Source organism: Primulina tabacum, chromosome 4 (genome assembly GCF_025594145.1).
Source record: "Primulina tabacum isolate GXHZ01 chromosome 4, ASM2559414v2, whole genome shotgun sequence".
Lineage (NCBI taxonomy): Eukaryota > Viridiplantae > Streptophyta > Magnoliopsida > Lamiales > Gesneriaceae > Primulina > Primulina tabacum.
In genome coordinates this window covers 49580172-49605893 of record NC_134553.1, presented here as the reverse complement: position 1 = coordinate 49605893, position 25722 = coordinate 49580172, and the positions used below count along the sequence as shown (strand labels likewise).

At 35.8% G+C, this 25722-nt stretch overlaps 1 protein-coding gene across 1 annotated transcript; it reads right to left on the bottom strand.

Moving 5' to 3' along the window:
- Nucleotides 1–2010: 2010 nt before the first annotated feature.
- LOC142543736 (ABC transporter B family member 21-like) lies at nucleotides 2011–7393 on the bottom strand. Its single transcript, XM_075651147.1, has 12 exons — nucleotides 6902–7393; nucleotides 6712–6766; nucleotides 6439–6614; nucleotides 6101–6322; nucleotides 5748–5986; nucleotides 5117–5642; nucleotides 4721–4994; nucleotides 3729–4618; nucleotides 3364–3630; nucleotides 2985–3248; nucleotides 2603–2896; nucleotides 2011–2509 (listed from the first exon to the last, which is right to left on the bottom strand). The coding sequence occupies exons 1-12, from the start codon at nucleotides 7157–7159 to the stop codon at nucleotides 2156–2158; spliced, it is 3819 nt and encodes a 1272-aa protein (XP_075507262.1). The 5' UTR covers nucleotides 7160–7393; the 3' UTR covers nucleotides 2011–2155.
- Between the last annotated feature and the right edge of the window lie 18329 nt (nucleotides 7394–25722).

Here is a 25722-nt window from a genome sequence, read left to right as displayed (position 1 = left end):
TTAACCCCCCTCTAAACTCTTTCTCAATCCCAACAATATACAATCACTAAACACATACAAATATATATATATATATATATATATATATATAACAATAATTCGTAATTGAAGTTTTATTGAAAAATATAAATTATATACTTTTTAAAAAAATATTCATTAACTAATGTATATGAAAATTAATTTATCTATGATATATAATTCTAGAAACAAAAGGTAAAAAAGTTCTAGCAGGAAGTGAAATAATATTTAAATTTAATATTGTAGGTTATATTTTATTATCGTTTTTATTATTTCATTAGTTTTGATAATATTTTGATGAGTTAGTCGCAAATAATTTAAATTAATAATTATTTGTTATTTGTGTGCTTCACTTATATAAATTATGATTTATGCATTTATAAAATCTATAATTTGGTTAATTTTTAGATTATTATACCTTATACGTTGTGCTTAGATATATATTTTCAAAATTTGTTTCAGTTCAATTCGTTATATATATTATGTTCATTATAATTTATTATATAATATAAAATCAACATTTTGAATTTTAATTTGAAAAATTTTTTGAAAATAAGGTATATAAGTTCTTAATTAATTTATACGTCTAATATGACAAAAGAATAAACCCAAATAAATTAAAAAATGATTCAAATTAGTTTTTAAAAAATCAAATTTTAATTTTTATTAAATAATTAATATTTACGTGCATCGCACATGCTTCTTGCTAGTGCCTATAAAAGTGTTGATAAAGAGTATTGTTTTTCAATTGTGTAATGACAAAATTAACCTTCTATACACACTTCAAGAATAAAATGTAACTCTTATATTAATTTTATCAAATAACTCATCTTTATACTACGTTTAAATGTTTTATCCTTTCAAATTTCTCTCTACATTTTTTCCAATGGTTTTATTGTAATTTTGTAATTATATTTTTAGTGCAATTTCTAATTAGTTAATAAATTATAGTATCACGAAAAAGTATATGAAAATTTATTTATTTTGTTATATTTCAAATTTTAATGGTGAAAATTATAACAATAATTTAAAATCTATATTTAATAACTATTATATGATTTTATTTGATATTTATCATATAATCTTGTTTGAATGTGTATTTCTTTACATATGTTGATTTATTTATTATTTTAAAACTTATTTAAGAAAATAATAGTAATCAATGTTAGTCTACGAAAGATCGATATATAGAATTTATTATCAATTATATAGAACTGTAAAAATAAAAAGTAAAAAAATTCTTTAGGAGGTTAAATTAAATATTATGAGTTATATTTTACTATCAATATTACTATTTCATTTGTTTTAATATTGTTTTTATGAGTTAGTCACAGTGATTTTAAATTGATAATTATTTATCTTTAATATGCTTCGCTTTTGTAGATAATAATTTATACATTGATAAAATCCATAATTTGATTGATTTTTAGGTTATTATATTTTATACGTGATGTTTGAATATATAATTTTTAAAAAAAAATTTGTTTCAGTTCATTTTATTCTATATATTATGTTCATTACAATTTATTATAACATAAAATCAACTGATTGAATTTTAATTTGGGAAATAATTTTGAAAGTAAGTTATATAATAACAAAATGATTCAAATTGTTTTTTAGAAAATCAAATTTTTTTAATTTTTATAATATAATTGATATTACGTGCAATACGTGCATCATGCTAGTAATAAAAAGTGCATCGGTCACATCCCTTGCCTTAGTTGAGATTCACCAAGCCACCATTATAACCAGTTTGGGAATTTCCACGAGAGTCTTCTGCATCATTTGGTTTGAGCGCACCATTTGGACTCTCATTTGCATGAGCGACACTTTGTCGGCTCTTCTCACTAATTTTCATAATCGTACTTCCCTTCGATTTTATTTTGTCCATTATTTCTTTTGTGTAACTCATAGTGGTTACTGGTTAACATAAGGCTTTCAAAATCAAATATCCCTTTTAGTTTCTTAGTGACAATGGAATCGAGATGCGGATAAGGACTCACAACGGTCTCTTATATACAATTGTTCAAATATATAGCCGCTAGTCGACTTTTATTACAATCAGAAAATTTAAACAAAAATATATCCTTGAAAAGTTTCCTTCTAAAATTTAATTTAATAAATAAATAAATAACGTCTAAGATGAAGCACTTGTATGTAGCGCCACCAACGACGCATAGAAACCATCACTGATCTTGATGAGGTTATCGTGCTTCCCTTTCTCTACTATTACTCCGTTTTTAACAACAGCAATAATGTCTGCTCCTTTAATGGTTGATAATCTATGAGCCACGACCACAGTAGTTCTATTCATCATCACTCTATCGAGAGCATCTTGAACAACCCTTTCGGATTCCGCATCCAGTGCACTTGTAGCCTCGTCCAATAGTACTATCTTGGGATTTTTTATCATGGCACGAGCTATGGCGATTCGTTGCTTTTGTCCACCTGACAATTGAGCTCCCCGTTCTCCCACCATTGTATCATAACCCTGCAAAACCATTATTAATTTGTTCCATGTCAGCCGTTGCAGTTTCGGTTAGGAGTTTTTACGTCCAATCATGGGATACTAAAGAAATGTTACCTGCTGCAATCCACTGATGAATTTATGGGCATTTGCTAGCTCAGCCGCAGCTATAATTTCTGCCTCTGTCGCATTTCCTCCCTTGCCGTATGCGATGTTGGCTCGAATTGTTTCATTGAACAAGATCGGCTCTTGGCTTACCAGTCCCATCTGCTGTCTTAGCCATTTCAGCTGGAACTTCTGAATGTCGACTCCATCAATTGTGATAACGCCTGAATGGGGATCATAAAATCTTTGCAATAAAGAAATCACCGTAGACTTCCCACTTCCACTCTCTCCAACAAGAGCCACCGTCTAAAATTTTAATTAGACACATTATTATCGATATACAAATGCATAAACACTATCTAAGTCCAAAAGAGAAATGGAGGACCAGCCATACCTTGCCGCTGTGTATTTTCAGTGATAGATCTCGAAAAATTCTAAAATCAGGTCTGGTTGGATACTTGAAACTGATATGTTTTAATTCAATTTCTCCCTTGAGATTTTCCAGCATTGTGCCAGATCCATCACTTGGATCAATGTTTGATTTTCTGTCAAGAATGGCAAATATAGAAGCGGTAGCATTCGTAGCCTTGCTTGAATCGGGGGCAAATGTACTTGACTGGGATATTGCAACCGCTGCCATGTTTAGAGCAAAGAAAACCTGCAGCCATGGCATTAATTAATAACATTACTACTGTAGCCGGTATTTGGAGTTTTGAATGTTAATAATGATCTTTTTTGCATTTTTTTTGATCAAGTGTAAGTAGCTTACGTACACGAAACACATCGGAGAATGTTGTTTTTCCAGCATCAACGAGCCGAGCTCCAGCATAGAAAGCCAAAGCGTAGGAAGCAAATACCAAACCTAAAGATAGGCCAAAGCCAATTCCACTCATTAATCCTCGTTTTATCCCCATCCTTACCGGGCCTTCACATTTTTGCCTGTATAGCTCAATCACCTTTTCTTCTGCGCAATATGAAGCAACTGTTCTTATAGTTCCCACAGCATCATTGGCCACTTGACTTGCTTCTTCATACATCAACTATAAAGACACAAGTTTAAGATAGTCATAAACAATCCACATCTTGTAACTATACCATTAAAAAAAGCTCGTAATGGCAATCAAGATTTGATACAAACCTTTGCATCTGCGCTAAACCCCATCATGAATTTGAGCTGCACATATCCATTTAAACCAATGAGAGGTACTATTCCAACGACTATAAGTGCCAGCTGCCAGTTTGCTATGAAAGCTATAACCAATCCCACTGCAGCTGAGGATAGATCCTGAACCAACTGTGCAAGTGCATCACCTACTATAGCACGAATTGTAGCAGCATCAGCAGAGAGCCTCGCACCAATCACGCCACTTGAGTTTTCAGGTTCATCAAACCACGCAACTTCCATGTTGACAACCTTTTCAAAACACATAAGCCTGATTCTCCTTATCAATCGACAACCAGCCAGGCCAAAGAAAAACGTCCTCAGTGGATATGCAACTAATGACACTGCTCCGAGAACCACAAACATGAGTGCCCAAAACCTTGAATCCTGTCGTAACTTATGTGGCGGTTCATAGTATGATTTAATAACATACGAAAGCAGTATGCCAAAATAGGGAACTATTGCTCCATTGAGTATGGCTGAAAGAGATCCCACAATTAACATTGGCAACTCAGGCTTGTTAAGAGCCACCAATCGGCTGATTGGAACTTTTGGATGCTTGTTCATTTCATCGTAACAGGCAAGCTCAAAATCATCTATTTCAGTTCTGGAAACACTAAGTCCCCTGGACAGGTCAAATGTGATTGACATTGAGTGACGACTACTGATACTTCTTAGCCTGGAAGATCTCCGACTCATTAAACGGTGAAGTGACGCTCTCTGACTCGGTTGCCTACCATAATATTCCATACTTAAACTAGCTTTGTCTTGTTCGTCAACTACCTCTGCATCCTTGTGTGCTTCTTGCAAGCGGATGAGCTGAGAATATGCTCCTTCAGGATCTTCTAATAGTTCAGAATGTGTACCTGATTATATACATAAGTAAGTATTCAATTACATATGTTTGAAAATTGCTTTCTACAAGAAAAACATAAAAGTAGGACGGTATGACAGCATAATGTGACTACCTTTTTCAATCATCTTTCCTTTGTGAATGACAGCAATAATGTTAGCATTTCTAACTGTGGTCAAACGATGTGCAACGATGACAGTTGTTCTATTGATCATAATCCTGTCAAGAGCTTCTTGAACAATTCTCTCTGATTCTGCATCCAGTGCACTTGTTGCCTCGTCTAAAAGTAATATTCTTGGATCTTTTATAATTGCTCTGGCTATAGCTATTCTTTGTTTTTGTCCTCCAGAGAGCTGAGCCCCATGCTCACCAACCATAGAATCTAAGCCCTGTAAATATCAAGATTTTAACATTTAACAGTACAATTTAGAAGGTGTAAATGCAGAAAAATTCACAAGATCCCATGCTACAAGCTAATTAATTGTCAGCATTAGATGAACTTTGTTAGCACCTGGGGAAGTTTATCAATAAACTTAGCCGCATTTGCTAGTTCAGCGGCTGCTCGAATTTCTTCGTTAGTTGCACCGTCTTTTCCATAGGCAATATTATCTTTGATGCTACCCATGAAGAGTACAGGTTCTTGACTAACGAGACCAATTTTCGATCTCAACCACTTGAGCTGGAATTCTTTAATATTGATTCCATCAATTAGAACTTCACCATCACTTGGATCATAAAATCTTTCAATCAAGCTAATCACAGTTGACTTGCCGCTACCACTCTGCCCAACTAATGCCGCGGTTGTGCCGTAAGGGATAGATAAAGAGAAACCTCGGAATATTTCCTCAGTGGGTCTGGCTGGATAGCTAAAATAAACATCTTTCAGTTCTATATTTCCTCGAATGTCACCAAATATCATTCCCGTATCATCAAACGAATCTATCTCCGGTTTTCTGTCTATAATTTCAAACATCTTGAATGCCGCAGCTCGTCCCGCTGCAAATGCGGCAATGCATGGGGATGCTTGTCCTAGAGACCTGAAATATATACATATATATAATTAACCAGAGTTATATACCAACTGCCCAAAATGTTGGGATTAATAATTTTGTATGTGCATAAATATATCAAACAACACTCACATAGAACCCATTAATACTGCGACAATTGCAGTAAAGACGTCACCTCCGTTGTAATCCTTTTCCAGGATTATCTTTCCACCATACCAAACAGCTAAAGCGTAACTGCAGAACATCATAAACATTACGGATCCAAGACCTAGTCCGGTGGCCAGCCCTTCATGCACACCTGATTTGTATGCCTTTTCCAGGGAATTGCTATAGTCAGACACGGCTTGCTTCTCCCCGGTATAGGAGGCAACCTGGATATATTAATTGTATACGTTGTTGCCTTTGCTCAAAAAGAAACTGGCTATATATATATATATATATATATATATATACACCCAAACCTCGAGGTAAGATTGAATACGAACCATTCTAATTGCGCCAATTGTTTGTTCAACCACGACTGCTGCACTAGCATACGCATTTTGAGCACGGGACGCCATCTTGGCTACCATATGTGACATAACTCCACCAGATATCATGAGTGGAGGAATACATGATAGCATGACAAGTGTAAGGAGCCACTGTTTACTGAAGGCAATGACAAAGCCTCCAAAAAATGTCGACATTAATTGTATAAACTTCCCTACCTGCAGTACCGTTAATGGTGTAATTATCATGGTGATCAGTATAATATATATATATATATATATATATATATATATATATATATGTAATTATACAGATATATATTATTTATTAATACCTTTTCCCCCATGGCTTCTTGAATAAGAACCGTGTCGCCGGACATTCTTCCAATAACTTCCCCAGTATGTACTTCTTTATCAAAGAAAGCAATGTCCTGCTGCAAAATAGTTTTTAGATAAAGAGTTCTAATTCGTGCAGCCTGTCTGTCTCCAGTGATCATCCAACATGCCACCTCTACAAATTCAAAGTTCATGATTTTTAATTAATTAGATTAGACAAGAAATTTATTTTGAAATACATGTTTAATTTGTTGCAGGTGAGAAGTAATTACGGAGGAATGCAGCAACACCGCACCCCAAAGCCACATACACTAGCTTCAGCGATACCTATATATACAAAAATTATTCCATAAGAATTATTAATTAGTCCAAAAGAATTACATGTACTTAGCTTCTATATATTTCATCATGAAACAAACAAATGAAAACAACAAAAAATGAATTGCATATATATGTGTGTACCTTGCTAACAACCGGAAGTATTTTACCAGATTGGTTGCCACCGAATGCATCGGCCAATTCGCCAAAGAGCAATGCCATAAGGGCCGGGTTTAGTCCATGCCCGATGGCTGCAATAGTGCCAACTACTATCAGTAATTTATCCCAAGCATCAGAAAAGCTGAAAAGCTTGTAAAATGAAACGGTCCCATGCCCTCCTGAACTGCTCTCATCATCAAGATTTTGGCCGCTCGATGCCAAAGCCTCTTCCTCTGCTGCCATTCGATCGTGTAACTACGTACAGCAAGTTATTAATGACAATCTGTGTGTTTCGATATACGATCAAGAAATAAATAGAATCATGTAAAGTAGCTGGTGCAGATTTAACGATGGAGAAGAGATGAACTCAGAAGTAGCTAGCCTGATGTAAGATTTAGGAACGGGAAGCCATATATATATTTGGTATATAATTTTGTAAGTAAGTTGGTTGAGTGTTTCAACTTTCAAACAAAAAAGTAGGTTGAGTTGGGTTACGTTGGTTCGGTCCAATTAAGATCACCATCATAATTATTGCTTACATTTCAACGGTCTAAGGATTCGCAAAATTCATGTTTTGTGTACGCAATATAATATTGTGTCCACCAACTCAAACCAGATAAAAAAAAATTAGTATTTACCTAACGCGATTATTGACATAGTAACCATTTCGAGTGACATGCCGCGTTCTTTAAGTATAATATTTGAAGACCATTTCGTGATCCTCGACAATAAATATTTTTTTTCCCCTAAACCACGCTAACAATGAAATTTAATTCTGACATTTTCTGTCTGAATTAAGATATATAATGTGCTGTAAATAATTTCTATTCTTATTCATCTAGCTGGTTGACCTTTTCTTTATACTATTTATCTTAGCTTGAATCCAAGTTTTAAATATTTAATTAACAGAAAAATGTGCATGGCCGGAGCATTAACAAAAAAATGTCAAACTTATGGTGTTGTTCAATCAATGAATTCAAGAACTGAGGTGATAATGGGTAGCTGAGCTCCATACATATGATTGATCAATTTTGTATTCACATACATATGTATATATATTAACCATCTAATGATGCTAGGTAATTATAGGATATATGGGTATAATGTATTATCACTTGGTTACCTACCCGCAGAAAAGGTAGAAAATGTAGGTGTGAAACTAGGATCAATCATTTACCAGAATATTACAGGCAAATATAATATAATGGCAATATGTTGAGTCAAACTTCATATAAATATAGGAAAAGGACAACTAATTCAACACCATTGGTGGGACATTCAAATAAAAAAATCCAACTTATTTGTACCCAGCTGTTGGCATGCACTTATTCACAAAACTTAGTCAAAGCAACAATAAAATTCAACATTGCATCATTTATGATTTTGATAAGTTTTTTTTTCCTAAGGAGGGTGGAAGTAGAACATGTCAACATGTTTCGACTACTTCAATCTCACCTAACTTTTAATATATATATATATATATATATATATGTGTGTGTGTGTGTGTGTGTGTGTGTGTGTGTGTGTGAGTATGTATGTATGAATAACAACTAAAAAAACTATATGTATCTATATTTATGTGTGTATATATATGTATGAATAAAAACTACAAAAACTAAATTTTTTTAAGATTTTTCATTTAAAATATCGAAATTATTTTTTATGTTCATCTTATTTTCTCAATTTTATTTTAATTTTACTGTGGAATGGTACAACGACAGTAACTAAAAGAAAGCGTGTGTATGTATGTCATTACCATTGAGTTTAGTTATTTATTGGTTGTCATTGTCAATTCCCACAATGTCTTTGTGAACCTCGATCGGAGCGTCCAACGACATTCAATCAAATTTCTTATAGCTATTTGAATAATCACGTCCAAGTTCAGTATGATTTTATCCAACCCGCATCCAAACGATACTCGAGGCTGCTCGTATGTGTGTATATATATAAACTATTCATTTATTTAGACTAGTATTTCATGCATGTATATATATCAGTGATCTTCATTCAATTTAGGGAAGAATCGTCCTTAATTACATAACAATTAAAAACTTATTATCGATATAATTTAACGATATGCCTATCAAAGCACCGAAACTTCAATACACCACTCTAATCCTCGAGTCGTGCAACAACTATATATGTTGTTTAGGCTATTAAATTCTAGTCGAGTTCATTTCTCCAAAATTAAGAAAATAGTTTATAAAAGAAAACCAAATGATTATCAAGGAAAAGAGTGCATGGATATGTAGATCATGACAAGTTCTAAAAAATTTGATATTATAGCTTAAATATGTTTCTACTTAATTTTACAGTCAAATTCTTAATGATTTAGCACGATAAATTCTGAGGTTTATGTGGATTTTCCCCAACAGGTGCTATTAGAGACACTCATTTTTAAATCATTGAGATTTTTTGTTTAAAGTTTTAGGTATTATTTAATTTGGTTCTAGATCTGGAAAAGAAAATCTTGTTTGCAAATTTTTTATGTGGCTTCAGATCTAGAAAACATTTTGGTTGAAAACAAATCTATTAAAGTTTCTGGTTTGGTAAAGATAATTTTGTTAGACATCGATTTTTCGTTCAGTTTTTGTTCAACAAAAAAAATTTAGAGGAAAATCGAAAATTTGGGTAAAAACAAATTTCACCAAAAATCGACCTAAGACAGTCCAGGACAGTCACAGGCACGCAGTTTCGGAGTATCCCAATGCCCATGATGTTCTAGACAGCAGCAGCCGCGTTGGGACGCAATATCAGGGTGTCCCTACGCATGAACAGATAAAAAAAAATTTTGGTTCAGGTTTATTTGGTTCGAGCTTAAATATTCAATTATTCAAATAATGATAAGGTTATATGTATTTTAAAATAAATAGATTGAAATAAAATGTCACCAAAGTAGTCTCTTTTATGGAAATTACTTTTATTTTGAAATACAAAAGGATTTTGGTATATATGATCTATATTGATAGTGATCGGCCCAATAGAATGTTAATATTTAATATATTTATATATGCATTTGTAGTGGTAAACATGTGATAGTTGTACGACTTTCATTTGAATAATAAATCGGCACAAAGGAAAGTTGTTATTTGACATGATAGTTATTATCAGTGTTTGACTGATGCGTCGGGATATAACTTATAAGCTAATCTTTTGTCCAAAGATAAAACATTAATGGAGTGTTCGATATCCTGCTTATAAGGTTTATATTATTTGAATTTATTGATTATTTTATTTGGATATTTGGTTGAACATATATATTTGGTTTTTATTCTCTATTCAGATTTGACTCACGCAAATATTCACTTCAACATTAATTCTATTCTCATGCTAAATGACTCCAATTTTAAATCGTGGCAAGAAAATTTATTTATAGTTATCAGAATCATGGATTTGGACCTTACGATTATGGTCGACTCTCCTCCCACCAATACAGATAAGAATACATCTAATGAAAATAGGGAGTTTGAAAATGGGAAAGATCGAATCGCATGTGTATGATGATTATGAAGAGAGTCATTCCAGAAACATTCAGTGACAAAATGTCTAGTGACATTGCTACAGCTAAGGCTTTCTTTCAGGACCTTGAAAAGAGATTTGCGAAAAGTTAAAAGTATGAAGTCGGTACACTTTTGGCAAGCCTCGTTTCAATGAGGCACAATGGTAAAGGCAACATAAGAGAGTAAATTATGGAACTGTCTAATATTGCTTTAAGTTTGAAAGCACTAAAGATTGATGTAAAGTACCGTATTTTGAACTACTTGAAATTTGCGGAAAAATAAAAATTTTCTTAAATATAAAATAAACTTTCAAATTGTGATCATAAATAAACTGTCCAACCAAAAGTATTTGCAATAAGATAGATCACATATAAAGTTTGCTAGAGAAAAATACTTGTTTAAACATCATAAACCAAAACATAAAATCAGAGTAGTTGAAGCATTGCATAAAAACTTAAAAACATGGGCGGCCCTCGGGTTTATCCTCCCGCTCAGTCCAATTCAACTCACTGGTCCTCACCTCTCGTCTCCTCAAATTCATCCTCACCTGCATCGATCAAGTCTAGTGAGTCTAAAGACTCAACATGCATAAACTGGAAATAACAAGTAATACGTAATAAAACCACATGCACCTTTAAAATAAAACGTACATACTTGAAACTTGAACGTAATAGCATAAACGTACTTGAAACATGAACGTAATAGCATAAACGTAGACGTGCCATCATCATAAGAATTTTCTTAAACATACTTGCATCATGCATACTTGAGCATACATAATATCATTTTGCGTAGTGATATGTTTCAAAGCAAGTGACCCATACATAAATACGCCTGATCATACTAAACCACAGTACTGGACTGGCAGGGAAAGTCCACTACCACATACAAGAGATCCCCGTTCATAATTTAACGGGTGGATTGGTCCCTGGTCATACTTTACCGCTTTTCAATCCTGATCTAAATCCAGTCATATTTTACCGGGGTGGAGAGGTCCTCGGCCACATTCACCGACTTCCAAACCCATTATTAATTTGGTCACAAGACATTTAACATACCTCAAAAACATAAATTATTTTCTTTTGCACGTCGAACATACTTACTTGGCGTTGAGGGATTCGTTGGATCTCGCTTGGGGCCACTGGTGCACATACTAACATGAATTCAAATCCTTATTGATGGGATCGATAAGGGGGTAATCGTTGAGCTACAATAGCTCGGTTCTTGAAATATTGAACACGGATGAATTAAATCGAGTTTGGTTAAAAACCAAGCGGAAGATACTCGAAATAATCCTTCGTAGAAACCGATTAAATATTTTGTAAACCATTTAAAATATATGCAAGTTGAATGAGTAAAAATATTCAGTTGAAGCATTTTATCAAACACTTGGTATACAATATTTTGATATTTGAAGAACACATAAAATGCTTCAACAATGCATTTTTAAAAACAGTGAAAATGATAAGCAAATGCAATAAACAAATAGACACGAATTTGTTTATGGATGTTCGGAGATTTCAAACACTCCTACGTCACCCCATCTTCCCCTTGGGAAGGATCTACTAGAAGACTTTGATTTATACAACTACTTGCACAAACCCATTCCAGAAGGGCAGCACCCAACTAGAACTCCTAGCACTCAAAATTGTAGGCAACACCTCACAATCAGCATATTGTTTAATGTCTCATATGCAAAGACTACATACACAAGTTTATTGTCTTTGTGCAAGACTCACTCAACTAATCTTTGAAGTTCAACTCTCTTGTATATGTGTGAGTGATTGTGTGTGAAGAATTTATCATTTACAGTGTATATCTCAAATGTATCCTCACACAAGGGCTTGTGCTCTCAACTAGCTGATATCTTCATGCTAATTGCCCATGCTTTGAATCCACTTCAAAATCTGTTGTTTGATCTTCAATATGTTGTATTTATAGGCTCCAACACTGATATATACGTTAGACACAGGAATATGACCGTTGGAAAGTTTCTGTACTGTTTCTGGAATTGCAACGGTCAAATTCGTCTTGCTGGACATTTTCTCGACTGCTCAACTCTGGTCAACTGGTCAATCAGTTCAACTGGTTCAGTTGGTCTGGTTCAGTTCAACTGGTTCAGTTGGACTGGTTCAACTGGTCTTCAGCTGGTCTGGTTCAGTTTCAGCTGGTTCAGTTCAGCTGGTCTGGTTCAAAAGGTCTTTAGCTAGTCTGGTTCAATTTCAGTTGGTCAGCACCTGGTTCAGTTCAGTTGGTTGGTCAGCTGGTCAGCAGTTGGTTCAGTTTCAGCTGGTGTGCTGAAATAGCTGATTTCAGCTTGTGCAGAACCAGTAACTTCATCGTCATTTATCAGCATCTTAAGCTTTGATTCAGACTTTGACTTCTGAAGATGATTTGTAGATCATCGTCTTATGTTTCCAACGCATACTGAATCGCTTCATTTCGATAACGGAGCTGAGAGATATGACCAAAATACCGCAGCTGCTCAAACTCAACTGATTGCTTGTTTTCGTGTGATCGGTTCGGTAATTGAGCGATCAGTTAGATCATGATAACATCCGATTTTGCCCAACTGACGTGATATACGATTTGTTCCAAATTGAGTTTTCTAATCAGTCCAGTTAGCGGATTGTCATTTGGATAATCCAGTTGAGAGATATCATCAAAATACCGAAGCTCGCCAGAAATTCAGTTTGTGCAAAATTCAGTTTCAGCTTGCTTCTTGTGTTTGCAACTTCACACTTGAGTAAATATGTTAGAAACACAATAACAAGTTTTGTTAACATCAAAATCAAGATTGCGAACTTGAAAAGTTCCAACACTTATCTTGCATAACTTAAACGTATAGTCATGCTCACACCCAAAAATGACAAAACATTCTAAATCTCTCGGGACTTGACCTCGTTTAATCATTGTACTAAATCATAACATCAAACCCCAAAACAATCCCAAAAAAAATAAAAATAAAAATAAATTTTTTTTAAAAAAAAAATTTTAAAGGGACACGGACCCCGTGTAAGGGTCCGGGTAGATACTGGAAAATCGCATTTTGAAGGAAAAATGGACACGGACTCCGTGCCGGAAACCGGGAAAGGGTCCGAGTACCCTCTGGACGTACAAACTCGCGAAAATTCATTAACTTATTAATTCATTCTTCCAATCCAAACCTAGGGACAATGAACTAACACCTCGAGACTCATCCTAGGATTCTATTACATTGATTCAAACCCGTACAAACACCCCAAATGTCCCCAAGCATCGACAAGCACTTCAATACAACAATCACCCGTAATTCGACATCATTTAGCTTCCTACGACTTCTATTACATCCCAAGCCATTATCGACCCAAACGAACCATCAAATAACACCTAAATACATCCCATAACATATCTAAATGCAATAGCACAAGCCAGGCGGTGTCCAACGAAGATTGCAACAATAAAACTTCAAGAACACATCAAGAACGCATTTTCAGAAAACGCAGTTTGAGCAGTCCCACGAAAACGATTATAACTCACTCATTTCTTATCCAAATATTTCGAATTTACTGTCAAATCAAAGGTATCAAAAATTTCTACGTTTTATGAGTTGAAAGTTTTCCAGAAAATTGACCGAAAAATCGCAATAAATAAAATGACAGCAAATTCGTGTTTTGAGATCCAAAAACAGTTTCAAAAGTGATCGAACCATATTTGCTCAAACTTCTTCATAACATACACATGTTTTTCATACAATAAACATAAAAATCATTACTATGAAAAGATCAATGCAAGAAAGAAAGAATATACATGCCTTTTGATAATTAACGTTACCGAAACGACGACACCGACGCGGGAAGGATGCGAGAGACGATCCGGGACGAACGTGGTGCTATTTTTTTTTCAATAAACCAACGTGAAATCTCAGAATCTGTAGGGGAAGGGTGATATGGAGACTGCTGAAAATGAGAACTCAAGAACCCTACTCTCCTTCAAAGGTGAACTTGTAAGTGTGTGAAAAAGTGTGTGTGCGTGTGTTTTAATAAATTAGGGGGTAGAATTTGTTTAATTAATAATTATCAACTAATTAAAATTCTAACCCACTATTACTATACTAATAACCCCATATAAAAATTAAATTACAAAATTAAAAATGTTAATAAAAATGTTAATTCCCACCAATTAAACAAAGTCCTCTAATTTAAAATAAAATGCGCTATTGCTAAAATTTAATAGTTTTAAAATCTTAAAATCATATAATAATTAAATTAGGCTTTAAAAATGCTAAAACTTAATAAATCATTTAAAATGCACAGTTCTTAACTTAAAATAAAATACCACATTTTAAAAGTGCCAACAATCGTTGCCGATCTCTTTTCCTCAATCTCGCATCGAATAATCATTTGAAACATGAAACTCGAGAAAACATGTAACGTACATCACATAAGCATAATTAATTTAAAATAATGCATTTGAATAAATCATGCATCGCGAAGAAATCAATTTAAACTTAAATAAATTATTTAACAATTAAATAAATGCATGAGTTTTACGTGTACCGATTTTGGGCTCTACAGTTCCTCTCTCACTTATATAAATTTCGTCCTCGAAATTAAATCTTACCAAACAGTTCTGGGTAGTGGTTCCTCATATCTGCCTCTGTGAGAACCCTAATTTCGTATTCATAATTTTGCGGATTATTAAAAATTTTCACTTTAAATAAATAAACTTGCGACGTATAAAAACTTTCGTAAAATAACCCAACGGTTTAACATAAACATAGCAGCGGAAACTGAATAATATTTTAAACAATAACTTAAAATATATAAAAGTTATAACAAGAGTTTGAACATAAAATTGAATAACTAAACGTGAGGTCTTCGAGTTCGTACTACCGCCGATCCGAGTTAACTCACTGGTACCCGCCCTCAGCCTCTGCATCGTCAGTACCTACAACAATCAAGTCTATTGAGTCCAAAGACTCAGCATGCATATATCGTGAATAACAAGTAAAATATATCATAAAATTTCATGCCATGTAAAGATATATATCGTAAAGCGTAACGTGAAAATCGTGCTATGAATAATTATAAATACGTGCATAACTGATAATCGTACGTAAAAGGTTTGCTCGATACAGCCCTTTCATAAAATAGCATATCATAATTTTCTGTTGAGATAATGTTCTACGCAAGTGGCCCATAACGTAACATAACATAACATGAATCGTCTGATCAGACTAAACCACAGTATACTGGGCGATAGTGATCATCACAGCCCTTGGACTGGATATCCGTACCCATACATAATCGTAAACCGGTCGTAAGTCACCAGGTGATCGCCGGTGCCATGAGGTTGCACGGACAATGAGCGGCTCCTGGCAGGCTTCTAGGTGGAGGGAACATGAATGAACCGATCCCACACCGGAATGAGAGGGATTCCGAGTCTGTTCAATGTAATGGACTGTGCAGTTGAAGAGGGCTTAAAAGATTTGATTTGTACTACTCATATCACCAAGGTGCATCTTCTTTTCGGTAGCTCATCACATAAAGACTCCAAAGTTAAGTGTGCTTGACTTGGGGAAATTTTGGGATGAGTGACCTCCTGGGAAGTTTTCTAGGGTGTGTGTGAGTGAGGACATAAGCACGCTGGAAAGACTCATCTTGGTACAGTGAGGACAGTCGTCAAATCTGGGGCGTTACAGCCTCGATCTCCCAAGTGGACTCCTCTACTGATTGATTCAGCCACCGGACTTTAACCAACTTGGTCACCTTGTTTCGAAGTCTCCGCTCTTGTCTGTCTAGGATTTGGACGGGTCTTTCCTCATATGACAGATCTGGAGCCAACTGTAACGGTTCACAACTCAAAACATGTGAAGAATTTGCTAGGTACTTCCTCAGCATCGAGACATGGAACACATTGTGTACCCCGGCTAGATTCGGCGAGAGAGCAACAAGATAAGCTAGTGTCCCAACTCTGTCAAGAATTTCAAATGGTCCAATAAACCTCGGACTAAGTTTGCATCTCTTCCCAAATCTCTTAACACCCTTCATGGGTGCTATCTTCAAAAAAACGTGATCACCTACGGCAAACTCTATATCCCTTCTCCTCTTGTCAGCATAACTCTTTTGACGACTCTGGACGGTCTTCATCCTGTCTCAGATCTTGACTAATACGTTTACAGTCTGCTAAACAATCTCTGGACCAAGCTCTGACCTCTCACCGAATTCATCCCAATGAATCGGCGACTTGCACTCCTCCCATATAATGCCTCGTAGGGAGCCATACCAATAGATGATTGAAAACTGTTGTTATATGTAAACTCCACAAGAGGTAGCTTCGATTACCAATTCCCATGGAAATCAATTATACAGGCTTTCAACAAATCCTCCAACATCTGAATTACTCGCTCCGACTGACCATCTGTCTGAGGGTGGAAAGCTGTACTGAATAGCAACTTCGTCCCCATGGCTGCATGTAAACTCTTCCAAAAGGACGATGTAAATCTCGGGTCCCTGTCGGACACAATAGAAATTGGGATCCCGTGCAATCGAACTATCTCCCTGATATAGAGCTCCGCATACTGCGTCATGGAGAAAGTTATCTTCACTGGCAAGAAGTGTGCCGACTTAGTAAGTCGATCCACTATAACCCAAATGGCATTGGATCCTCTGACTGACCTCGGCAAACCAACAACGAAGTCCGTGATGATATTCTCCCACTTCAGATCAGGGATAAGGAGTGGCTTAAGCATCCCTGCTGGCCTCTGATGCTCTGCCTTCACATGTTGACAAGTGAGGCATTCAGACACAAATCGGCGGATGTCCTGCTTCATACCTGGCCACCAATACAGGATCTGCAAATCCTTGTACATCTTGGTACCTTCTGGGTGAATGGAGTACGGAGATGCATGTGCCTCTGACAGAATATCATCTCTGATCGAATTAACACTAGGCACCCACATCCTTCCTCTGTACCTCACAATACCATCGGACACTGTGTAGAGTACACTGCACTTGGCTTCATCCTTCAGTCTCCATTTCTGCAACTGCTCATCTGAAGACTGACCTGCACGGATTCGGTCAAGCAACGAAGACTGAAATGTCATATTAGACAGCTTAGGAGCTCTGCCCTTAGGATAAACCTCTAACCCAAATCTCTGAATCTCTGACTGAAGAGGTCTCTGTACTGACAATTGTGCTACTACTGCAACTTTACAGCTCAAGGCATCTGCCACAACATTAGCTCTCCCCGGATGGTAGCTAATTTCACAATCTTAGTCTTTTACCAACTCCAACCACCGTCTTTGTCTCATGTTCAAATCTTTCTGCGTGAGGAAATATTTGAGACTCTTGTGATCGGGAAATATTTGGCATTTCTCACCATACAGATAGTGTCTCCATAACTTAAACGCAAAGACAACTGCAGCTAACTCAAGATCATGAGTCGGGTATTTCTTCTCATGCACTTTCAACTGCCTCGAAGCATAAGCTATAACCCGACTATGCTGCATCAACACTGCGCCTAACCCGAGCATAGATGCATCTGTGTACAACACGAAATTGCCTTGAACTGCTAGCATGGTTAACACTGGCGCTGTAATAAGAGCTTGCTTCAAAGTGTCAAAGCTTTTCTGGCACTCGTCACTCCAAATGAATTTAGCATTCTTCTTAGTCAATGAAATGAGTGGTACTGCTATTGAAGAAAATCCCTGAATAAATTTCCTGTAGTAGCCTGCTAGGCCTAGGAAACTACGGATTTCTGAAGCATTCTTCAGTTCAACCCATTTCTTAACTGCTGCTACCTTAGCTCGATCCACCTCAATACCACTGTTAGATATTATATGACCCAAAAATGCTACATTCTCCAACCAAAATTCACACTTACTGAATTTTGAAAACAACTTGTGTCTCTGCAAAACCTGCAACACTGTACTCAAATTATGAACATGCTCCTCATGGCTCTTCGAGTAAATGATAATGTCGTCAATGAAAACTATGACGAACTGGTCTAGGTAGGGCTGAAATACTCGATTCATGCGGTCCATGAAAATCGCTGGAGAATTTGTCAGTCCAAACGACATCACTAAGAACTCGTAATGCCTATACCTGGTTCTGAAGGCTGTCTTATGAACATCTGCATCTTTCACCTTCAGTTGGTGATATCTCGATCGAAGATCTATCTTAGAGTACACTGTGGCTCCCTGCAATTGATCGAACAAGTCCTCGATCTTTGGAAGTGGGTATTTATTCTTGATCGTTACCTTGTTCAGTTCTCGGTAATCGATACACAGCCTCATGCTCCCATTTTTCTTCTTTACGAAGAGCACTGGTGCGCCCCATGGTGAGAAACTAGAGAGGATAAATTCTTTATCTAGGAGCTCCTGAATCTGTTGTTTGAGTTCTAACTTTTCAGCTGGAGCTAACCGGTACGGTGCCTGGCATAAGATCAATGGCGAACTCCACCTCTCTCTCTGGTGGAAGGCCTGTGACGTCATCTAGAAAGACGTCAGGAAAATCTCTGACTACTGGTACATCAGATAATGACGGAGTGGCTACGTCAGGTGCAGACACAATACTGGCCAAGAAAGCCTGACAACCCTTGTGCATAATCTCCGCGCTTGCATGTAAGAGATCATGCGAGGTAAACTCTTCCATCTAGCTGGCTCAAAGACAAACTGCTTCATGCCCAAAGGTCTTACCAATACTGACCTTTTCTGAAAGTCAATGAGAACTCTGTTCTTCGTCAGCCAGTCCATTCCCAAGATGATATCAAATTCTGGCATCGGCAACACGATTAGATCGGCATACACTAGGTGGCCTTGCAGCTCGAGATCGATGTCTCTGACCACGCTAGTAGCTGATAGTTCTTCCCCTGATGGGACTGTCACTGAGTAACTCACGTCGATCCCAAGAGACTTGATGTCCAAATGGCTAGCGAACGTATCCGAGATAAAAGAGTGAGTGGCCTCTGAATCTATTAAGGCCTTCGTGGCTACTCTCTTTATGAAAATATTTCCTGAGAGATGTTAGCACAACACACAACTTATATTCCCAAAATTTTAATCTTAACCTCAATCACAGTAGAAATCTTTACACCCAGTCACTAGAATTACTAACTAGCACACTAATAATCCCAAAATCAAATTCAAAACATGCATAGCAAGAATAATGCGGTGCTGAATTAAATTTGTTACCAGTCAGCAGAGTCGTGTCTGGGTTCGCCTCCTCTTCCTGCATGGCGAACACTCTACCCTGGGTCGGATGCCTCCACTGTGGGCAGTCCTTCAACATATGATCGCTGGCTCCGAACTTGAAGCACTTGCCCGATCCATATAAACACTGTCTCGGATGCTGGCGATTGCACTTCGGGCCTCTGAGGAGCCTTCTGTTGAGGAATAGGACCCTTGCCTTTCGGCGGTCCTTGAAATGGCCTCTTCCCCTGCTGTCCCTGGAAAGGCCTCTTAAACTGGGTTCTCTGCTGCTGCTGCTGAGGTGCCTGATAGGGTCTCTTTCACTGCATATCACTCTCGATATCCCTTTGGTCATGCTCTGCCGCCAAGGCTCTAGATACGGCAACGGCATAAGTAGTAGGACCAGCAACCCTGACATTATAGCACAAGATCGACCACAAACCATCCATGAAATACCTCAGCTTCCCCTGGGCATCATTAGCTATCAGGGGCACAATGTGACACCCCCTTCCGAACTTCCTGACGAAGTTTGCCGCGCTGTTGTCTCCCTGTCGCAGCGTCATGAACTCCCTAATCAATCTCGAGCGTACTTCCTCAGTGAAGTATTTGGAGTAAAAGACCTCCTTGAAATCGTTTCAAGTCAAAGTCTGCAAATTAACCGACACAGATGAACTTTCTCACCATAGCTTGACGTCCCTTGTCAAAAAAAGGTGGGACACCTAACTCTGTCTGCATCCTACAGCTCCATGAAAGCGAAAATCACCTCAATAGACTTAATCCATCCTTCAGCTATCATCGGGTCAGTAGTCCCCGAGAAATCCTTAGGATCCATCCTCCTAAACCTTTCGTACATAGCCTCTAGTCTGGGCCTCGCCCCTGTATCCATTGCAGCCTGATTCTCCGCAAATTGTGCGAAGAACTGAGTCATTCCTGCAAGCATCTGTGCCTGCATATCTGGCGGTGGAGGAGGAGGAGCGTCTCTCCCCTCCTTTCGAGCCTCTCTGTCCTCATTCCTTTCTTCCCGGTTAATCATGCGTCTAGGAGGCATACTGATCCAACAATTTACCCAACACGTAAACCCAATGTGCATGAATATAATATTAATAGCATAAGATGCACGTAATTTGAACTTGAAACATGGACATGCTGAAATCATGACTTAATGCTTAATACATGGAATAATTCAAAACCTTAAAACTTACAGACTTGAGGTGTGGCTTCATGAGCTTCTCGCAATTGGCAGTAGACATAACCTTTTACAAGAACACCGCTCTGATACTAATTGTAACGTACCGTATTTTGAACTACATGAAATTTGCAGAAAAATAAAAATTTTCTTAAATATAAAATAAACTTTCAAATTGTGATCATAAATAAACTGTCCAACCAAAAGTATTTGCAATAAGATAGATCACATATAAAGTTTTCTAGAGAAAAATACTTGTTTAAACATCATAAACCAAAATATAAAATTAGAGTAGTTGAAGCATTGCATAAAAAATTAAAAACATGGGCGGTCCTCGGGTTTATCCTCCCGTTCAGTCCAAGCCAGCTCACTGGTCCTCACCTCTCGTCTCCTCAAATTCATCCTCACCTGCATCGATCAAGTCTAGTGAGTCTAAAGACTCAACATGCATAAACTAGAAATAACAAGTAATACATAATAAACCCACATGCACCTTTAAAATAAGACGTACATACTTGAAACTTGAACGTAATAGCATAAACGTACTTGAAACATGAACATAGTAGCATAAACGTAGACGTGCCATCATCATAAGAATTTTATTAAACATACTTGCATCATGCATACTTGAGCATACATAACATCATTCTGCGTAAAGATATGTTTTAAAGCAAGTGACCCACACATAAATATGTCTGATCAGACTAAACCACAGTACTAGGCTGGCAGGAAAAGTCCACTACCACATACATAATTTAACGGGTGGATTGGTCTCTGATCATACTTTACCGCTTTCCAATCCTGATCTAAACTCGGTCATACTTTACCGGGGTATAGAGGTCATCGACCACGTTCACTGACTTCCAAACCCATTCATAATTTGGTCACAAGAAATTTAGCATACCTCAAAAACTTAAAATATTTTCTTTTGCACGTCGAACATACTTACTTGGCGTTGAGGGATTCGTTAAATCCCGCATGGGGCCACTGCTGCCCATACTAACATGAATTCGAATCCTTATCTTGCATAACTTAGACGTATAGTCATGCTCACACCCAAAAATGACAAAACATTCTAAATCTCTCGGGACTTGACTCATTTAATCATTGTAACTAAATCATAACATAAAACCCCGAAACAATCCAAAAAAAAATTAAAAAAATTTTTTTAAAGGGACACGGACTTCGTGTCGGGGTCCGTGTAGATACTGAAAAATCACATTTTGAAGGAAAAATGGACACGAACTCCGTGCTGGGGTCCAGGAAAGGGTTCGGATACACTCTGGATTTGCAAACTCGCGAAAATTCATTAACTTATTGATTCATTCTTCCAATCCAAACCTAGGGACCATGAACTAACACCTCGAGACTCATCCTAGGATGCTATTACATTGATTCAAACCCGTACAAACACACCAAAGGTCCCCAAGCATCGACAAGAACTTCAATACAACAATAACCCGTAATTCGACATCATTTAGCTTCCTACGACTTCTATTACATCCCAAGCCATTCTCGACCCAAAAGAACCACCAAATAACAACTAAATACATCCCATAACATATATAAATGCAGTAGCACAAGCCAGGCGGTTCCCAATGAAGCTTGCAACAATAAAACTTCAAGAACACATTAAGAACGCATTTTCAGAAAACGCAGTTTGAGCAGTCCCACGAAAACGATCATCATTTTTATCCAAATATTTCGTATTTACTGTCAAATCGAAGATATCGAAAAGTTCTACGTTTTATATGTTGAAAGTTTTTTCAGAAAACCGATCGAAAAATCGCAGTAATTAAAATGACAGCAAATTCGTGTTTTGAGATACAAAAACAGTTTCAAAAGTGATCCAACCATATTTGTTCAAACTTCTTCATAACATACACATGTTTTTCATACAATAAACATAAAAATCATTATTATGACAAGATCAATGCAAGAACGAAAGAATATATATTCCTTTTGATAATTAACGTTATCGAAACGACGACACCGAAGCGGGAAGGATGCGAGAGACGATCCGGGACAAACGTGGCACTATTTTTTTCCAATAAACCAACGTGAAATCTCAGAATCTGTAGGGGAATGGTGATATGGAGGCTGCTGAAAATGAGAACTCAATAACCTTACTCTCCTTCAAAGGTAAATGTGTGAGTGTGTGTGAAAAAGTGTGTGTGAAAAAGTGTGTGTGAGTGTATTTAATAAATTAGGGGGTAGAATTTGTTTAATTAATAATTATCAACTAATTAAAATTCTAACCCACTATTCCTATATTAATAACCTCATATAAAAATTAAATTACAAAATTAAAAATGCTAATAAAAATGTTAATTCCCACCAATAAAACAAAGTCATCTAATTTAAAATAAAATGCATCATTGCTAAACTTTAAAAGTTTTAAAATATTAAAATCATCTAATAATTAAATTAGGCTTTAAAAATGCTAAAACTTAATAAATCATTTAAAATGCCTCATTCTTAACTTAAAATAAAATACCACATTTTAAAAGTGCCAACAATCATCACCAGTCTCTTTTCCTCAATCCCGCATCGAATAATCGTCTGAAACATGAAACGTTAAGAAAACATGTAACGTGCATCACATAAGCATAATTAATTTAAAATAATGCATTTGAATAAATCATGCATCGCTAAGAAATCAATTTAAACTTAAATAAATGATTTAACAATTAAATAAATGCATGGGTTTTACGTGTACTGATTTTGGGCTCTACAATTGACCTCTCTGAGGATTTATATAATCAAAAGTTTATTATAAAAATGATTGCAAATCTGCAAAATTTATGTTTAATAAAGATTTTAAACATAATGTTTCTAAGCAAATGTTTGCAAGATGGCAGGCCCATTTAGCCCCTTTTGATTTTGAAATCATTTATAAAAAAGGAAAAGATAATCATCTACCTGATTTCTTAACTCGAGAATATTTATCTTAATATCTTTATTTACAGATATGAATTCTCGAGGCAGAGGAGAGTCCTCTTATAGAGGACGAGGTGGTAGGGGAAAACCCCCTAATATTATAGCACACCATGGTAAGCAGAGACTAATAGCCCAAAACTTATCTAGTTCAATCAGTAATACTGAGCAGAATAATGAGTTATATAATGAATTTCAAGAATTCTTGAAACAAAAGCAGCGAAATAATACATATTCTCAAGCTCCAGCATCATATGCTAATATCATGAAAGAAGCTGATAATGATTCTGCTCTATATACAGAGACAAAACATCATGAATTAATTCTTCTTATAGAAGAAAAAGATACTCAATGGGAGAAAACTCCATGGACTATCATGGAAAGATACTTAACCAATACATCATATGTATATGGTTCTTACAAACAAAGAGGATTTTATGAAAATCTTTTTTTATCTACAACAAGTGTTGATATAACTCACTTTTTCAGTAATACCCAACAAAAGAAAGTTATAACTTCTCTAAGTTCATTATCAAAAAGATAATATCTATTGAAGAATGAGGTATATCTCCATTGGTTGAAAAAGAATTTTATTCTGAAAATCATAAAATGAGTTTTAAATTCAATTTTTGGGATTATATTGAAAGTTTTAACAAAACTCTACTATATGAAAATGAAAAGAAGAAACATACATGGTTTCTAAAGATTTGTGAAAATGTTTTTCATCAATCTGTTCCAAATTGATTTTTAATCTGGTGGAAGATATTCGGTCCATCTGCAAAGATTTTGCCAGAGGTTTTTATAAAACCTATGAATACTTGGTTAAATATTTTTCCAATTATTAAAAAATCATTTTCTGAACATTGGATAGATGGCAAAACTTTATGTTTATTCTTCATGAATTTGGAATACCATGGATCTGGAAATGACAACCAGAATTTGGATACACTGATGAAGGTATCCCTTGCATATGGCAAGTTAGTTCCACTAAATTTTGGGACAAATTATTGCGAGATGATCCAGAAACTGGAAAGAATTATGGTTATGACACTATTCATCAAATGGAGGAGAAAATTTCGTTATATCAGAAAGAATTTCATAATCAACAAGAAAGGGAGAAAGCCTCTATGAGTTCATTTAAAATTCTCACTTAGAAATATTTTGATATTTATTCAAAAGAAAAAATGATTGAAGTTTATATTGAAGAAATGAAGAAGGATTTTTTCAGAATATTGGATGTTTTGATTCAAAATCGGATAAATCTATGGCGTCTGAATCCAGCGAAAATCAATTCATTCATCTCATGCAGATGCAAGATGCACAAGATCCAGAAGATGATATTCCTCAATTCTCTCAAATAAATGATATTTTTTAAAATTTGAAGAATTCCATAAAGGACAATATTAAAGATGATTAAAATTGTTGGAAGTAGAATTTCACTATTCAGAGTTGGTGGAATATCACAGCATGATATATCGTGACAAAAGTGGGTGGCATATCACTGTAGACCTTTTGAATTTTTGAATTTTGTAACGATGTTACTAGTTGCTTTAATAAAGCACTGTACTGTTTATATTTTTAGTTGGAATCCGAGGTTTCATGTCCGGCTCTTCTATCTATTTATAGGTTTAATCTGTGTTCTTAGAGGACACGGTCGAGTTTGCCCCCCTCTATTCTCTCTTGTAAACAACTCTTCTTAAGTTTATCAATAAAAGTTTCAAATTCCGAACACAATTCTGTAAGTTTATTATTGTTTTATTTTCTGTTTTTATTTACTGTTTTAAATTTTTATATTTCATAAGATTAGCCTGAATGACAGGCTAAAGTATTCGTGCTAAATTATTATCTTACTATGACATGATCTATATTTATTTGTGACTTGGAATTAAAATGAGATAATAAAAGATCTATTTAAATTTTAGAATTTAATGTAATATAAGGGTTGGTTGGTTAGAACATAAGGTAAAAAGATGAACCAAGAAATGGTAAACACAAGGTTCAAGTTTATCCA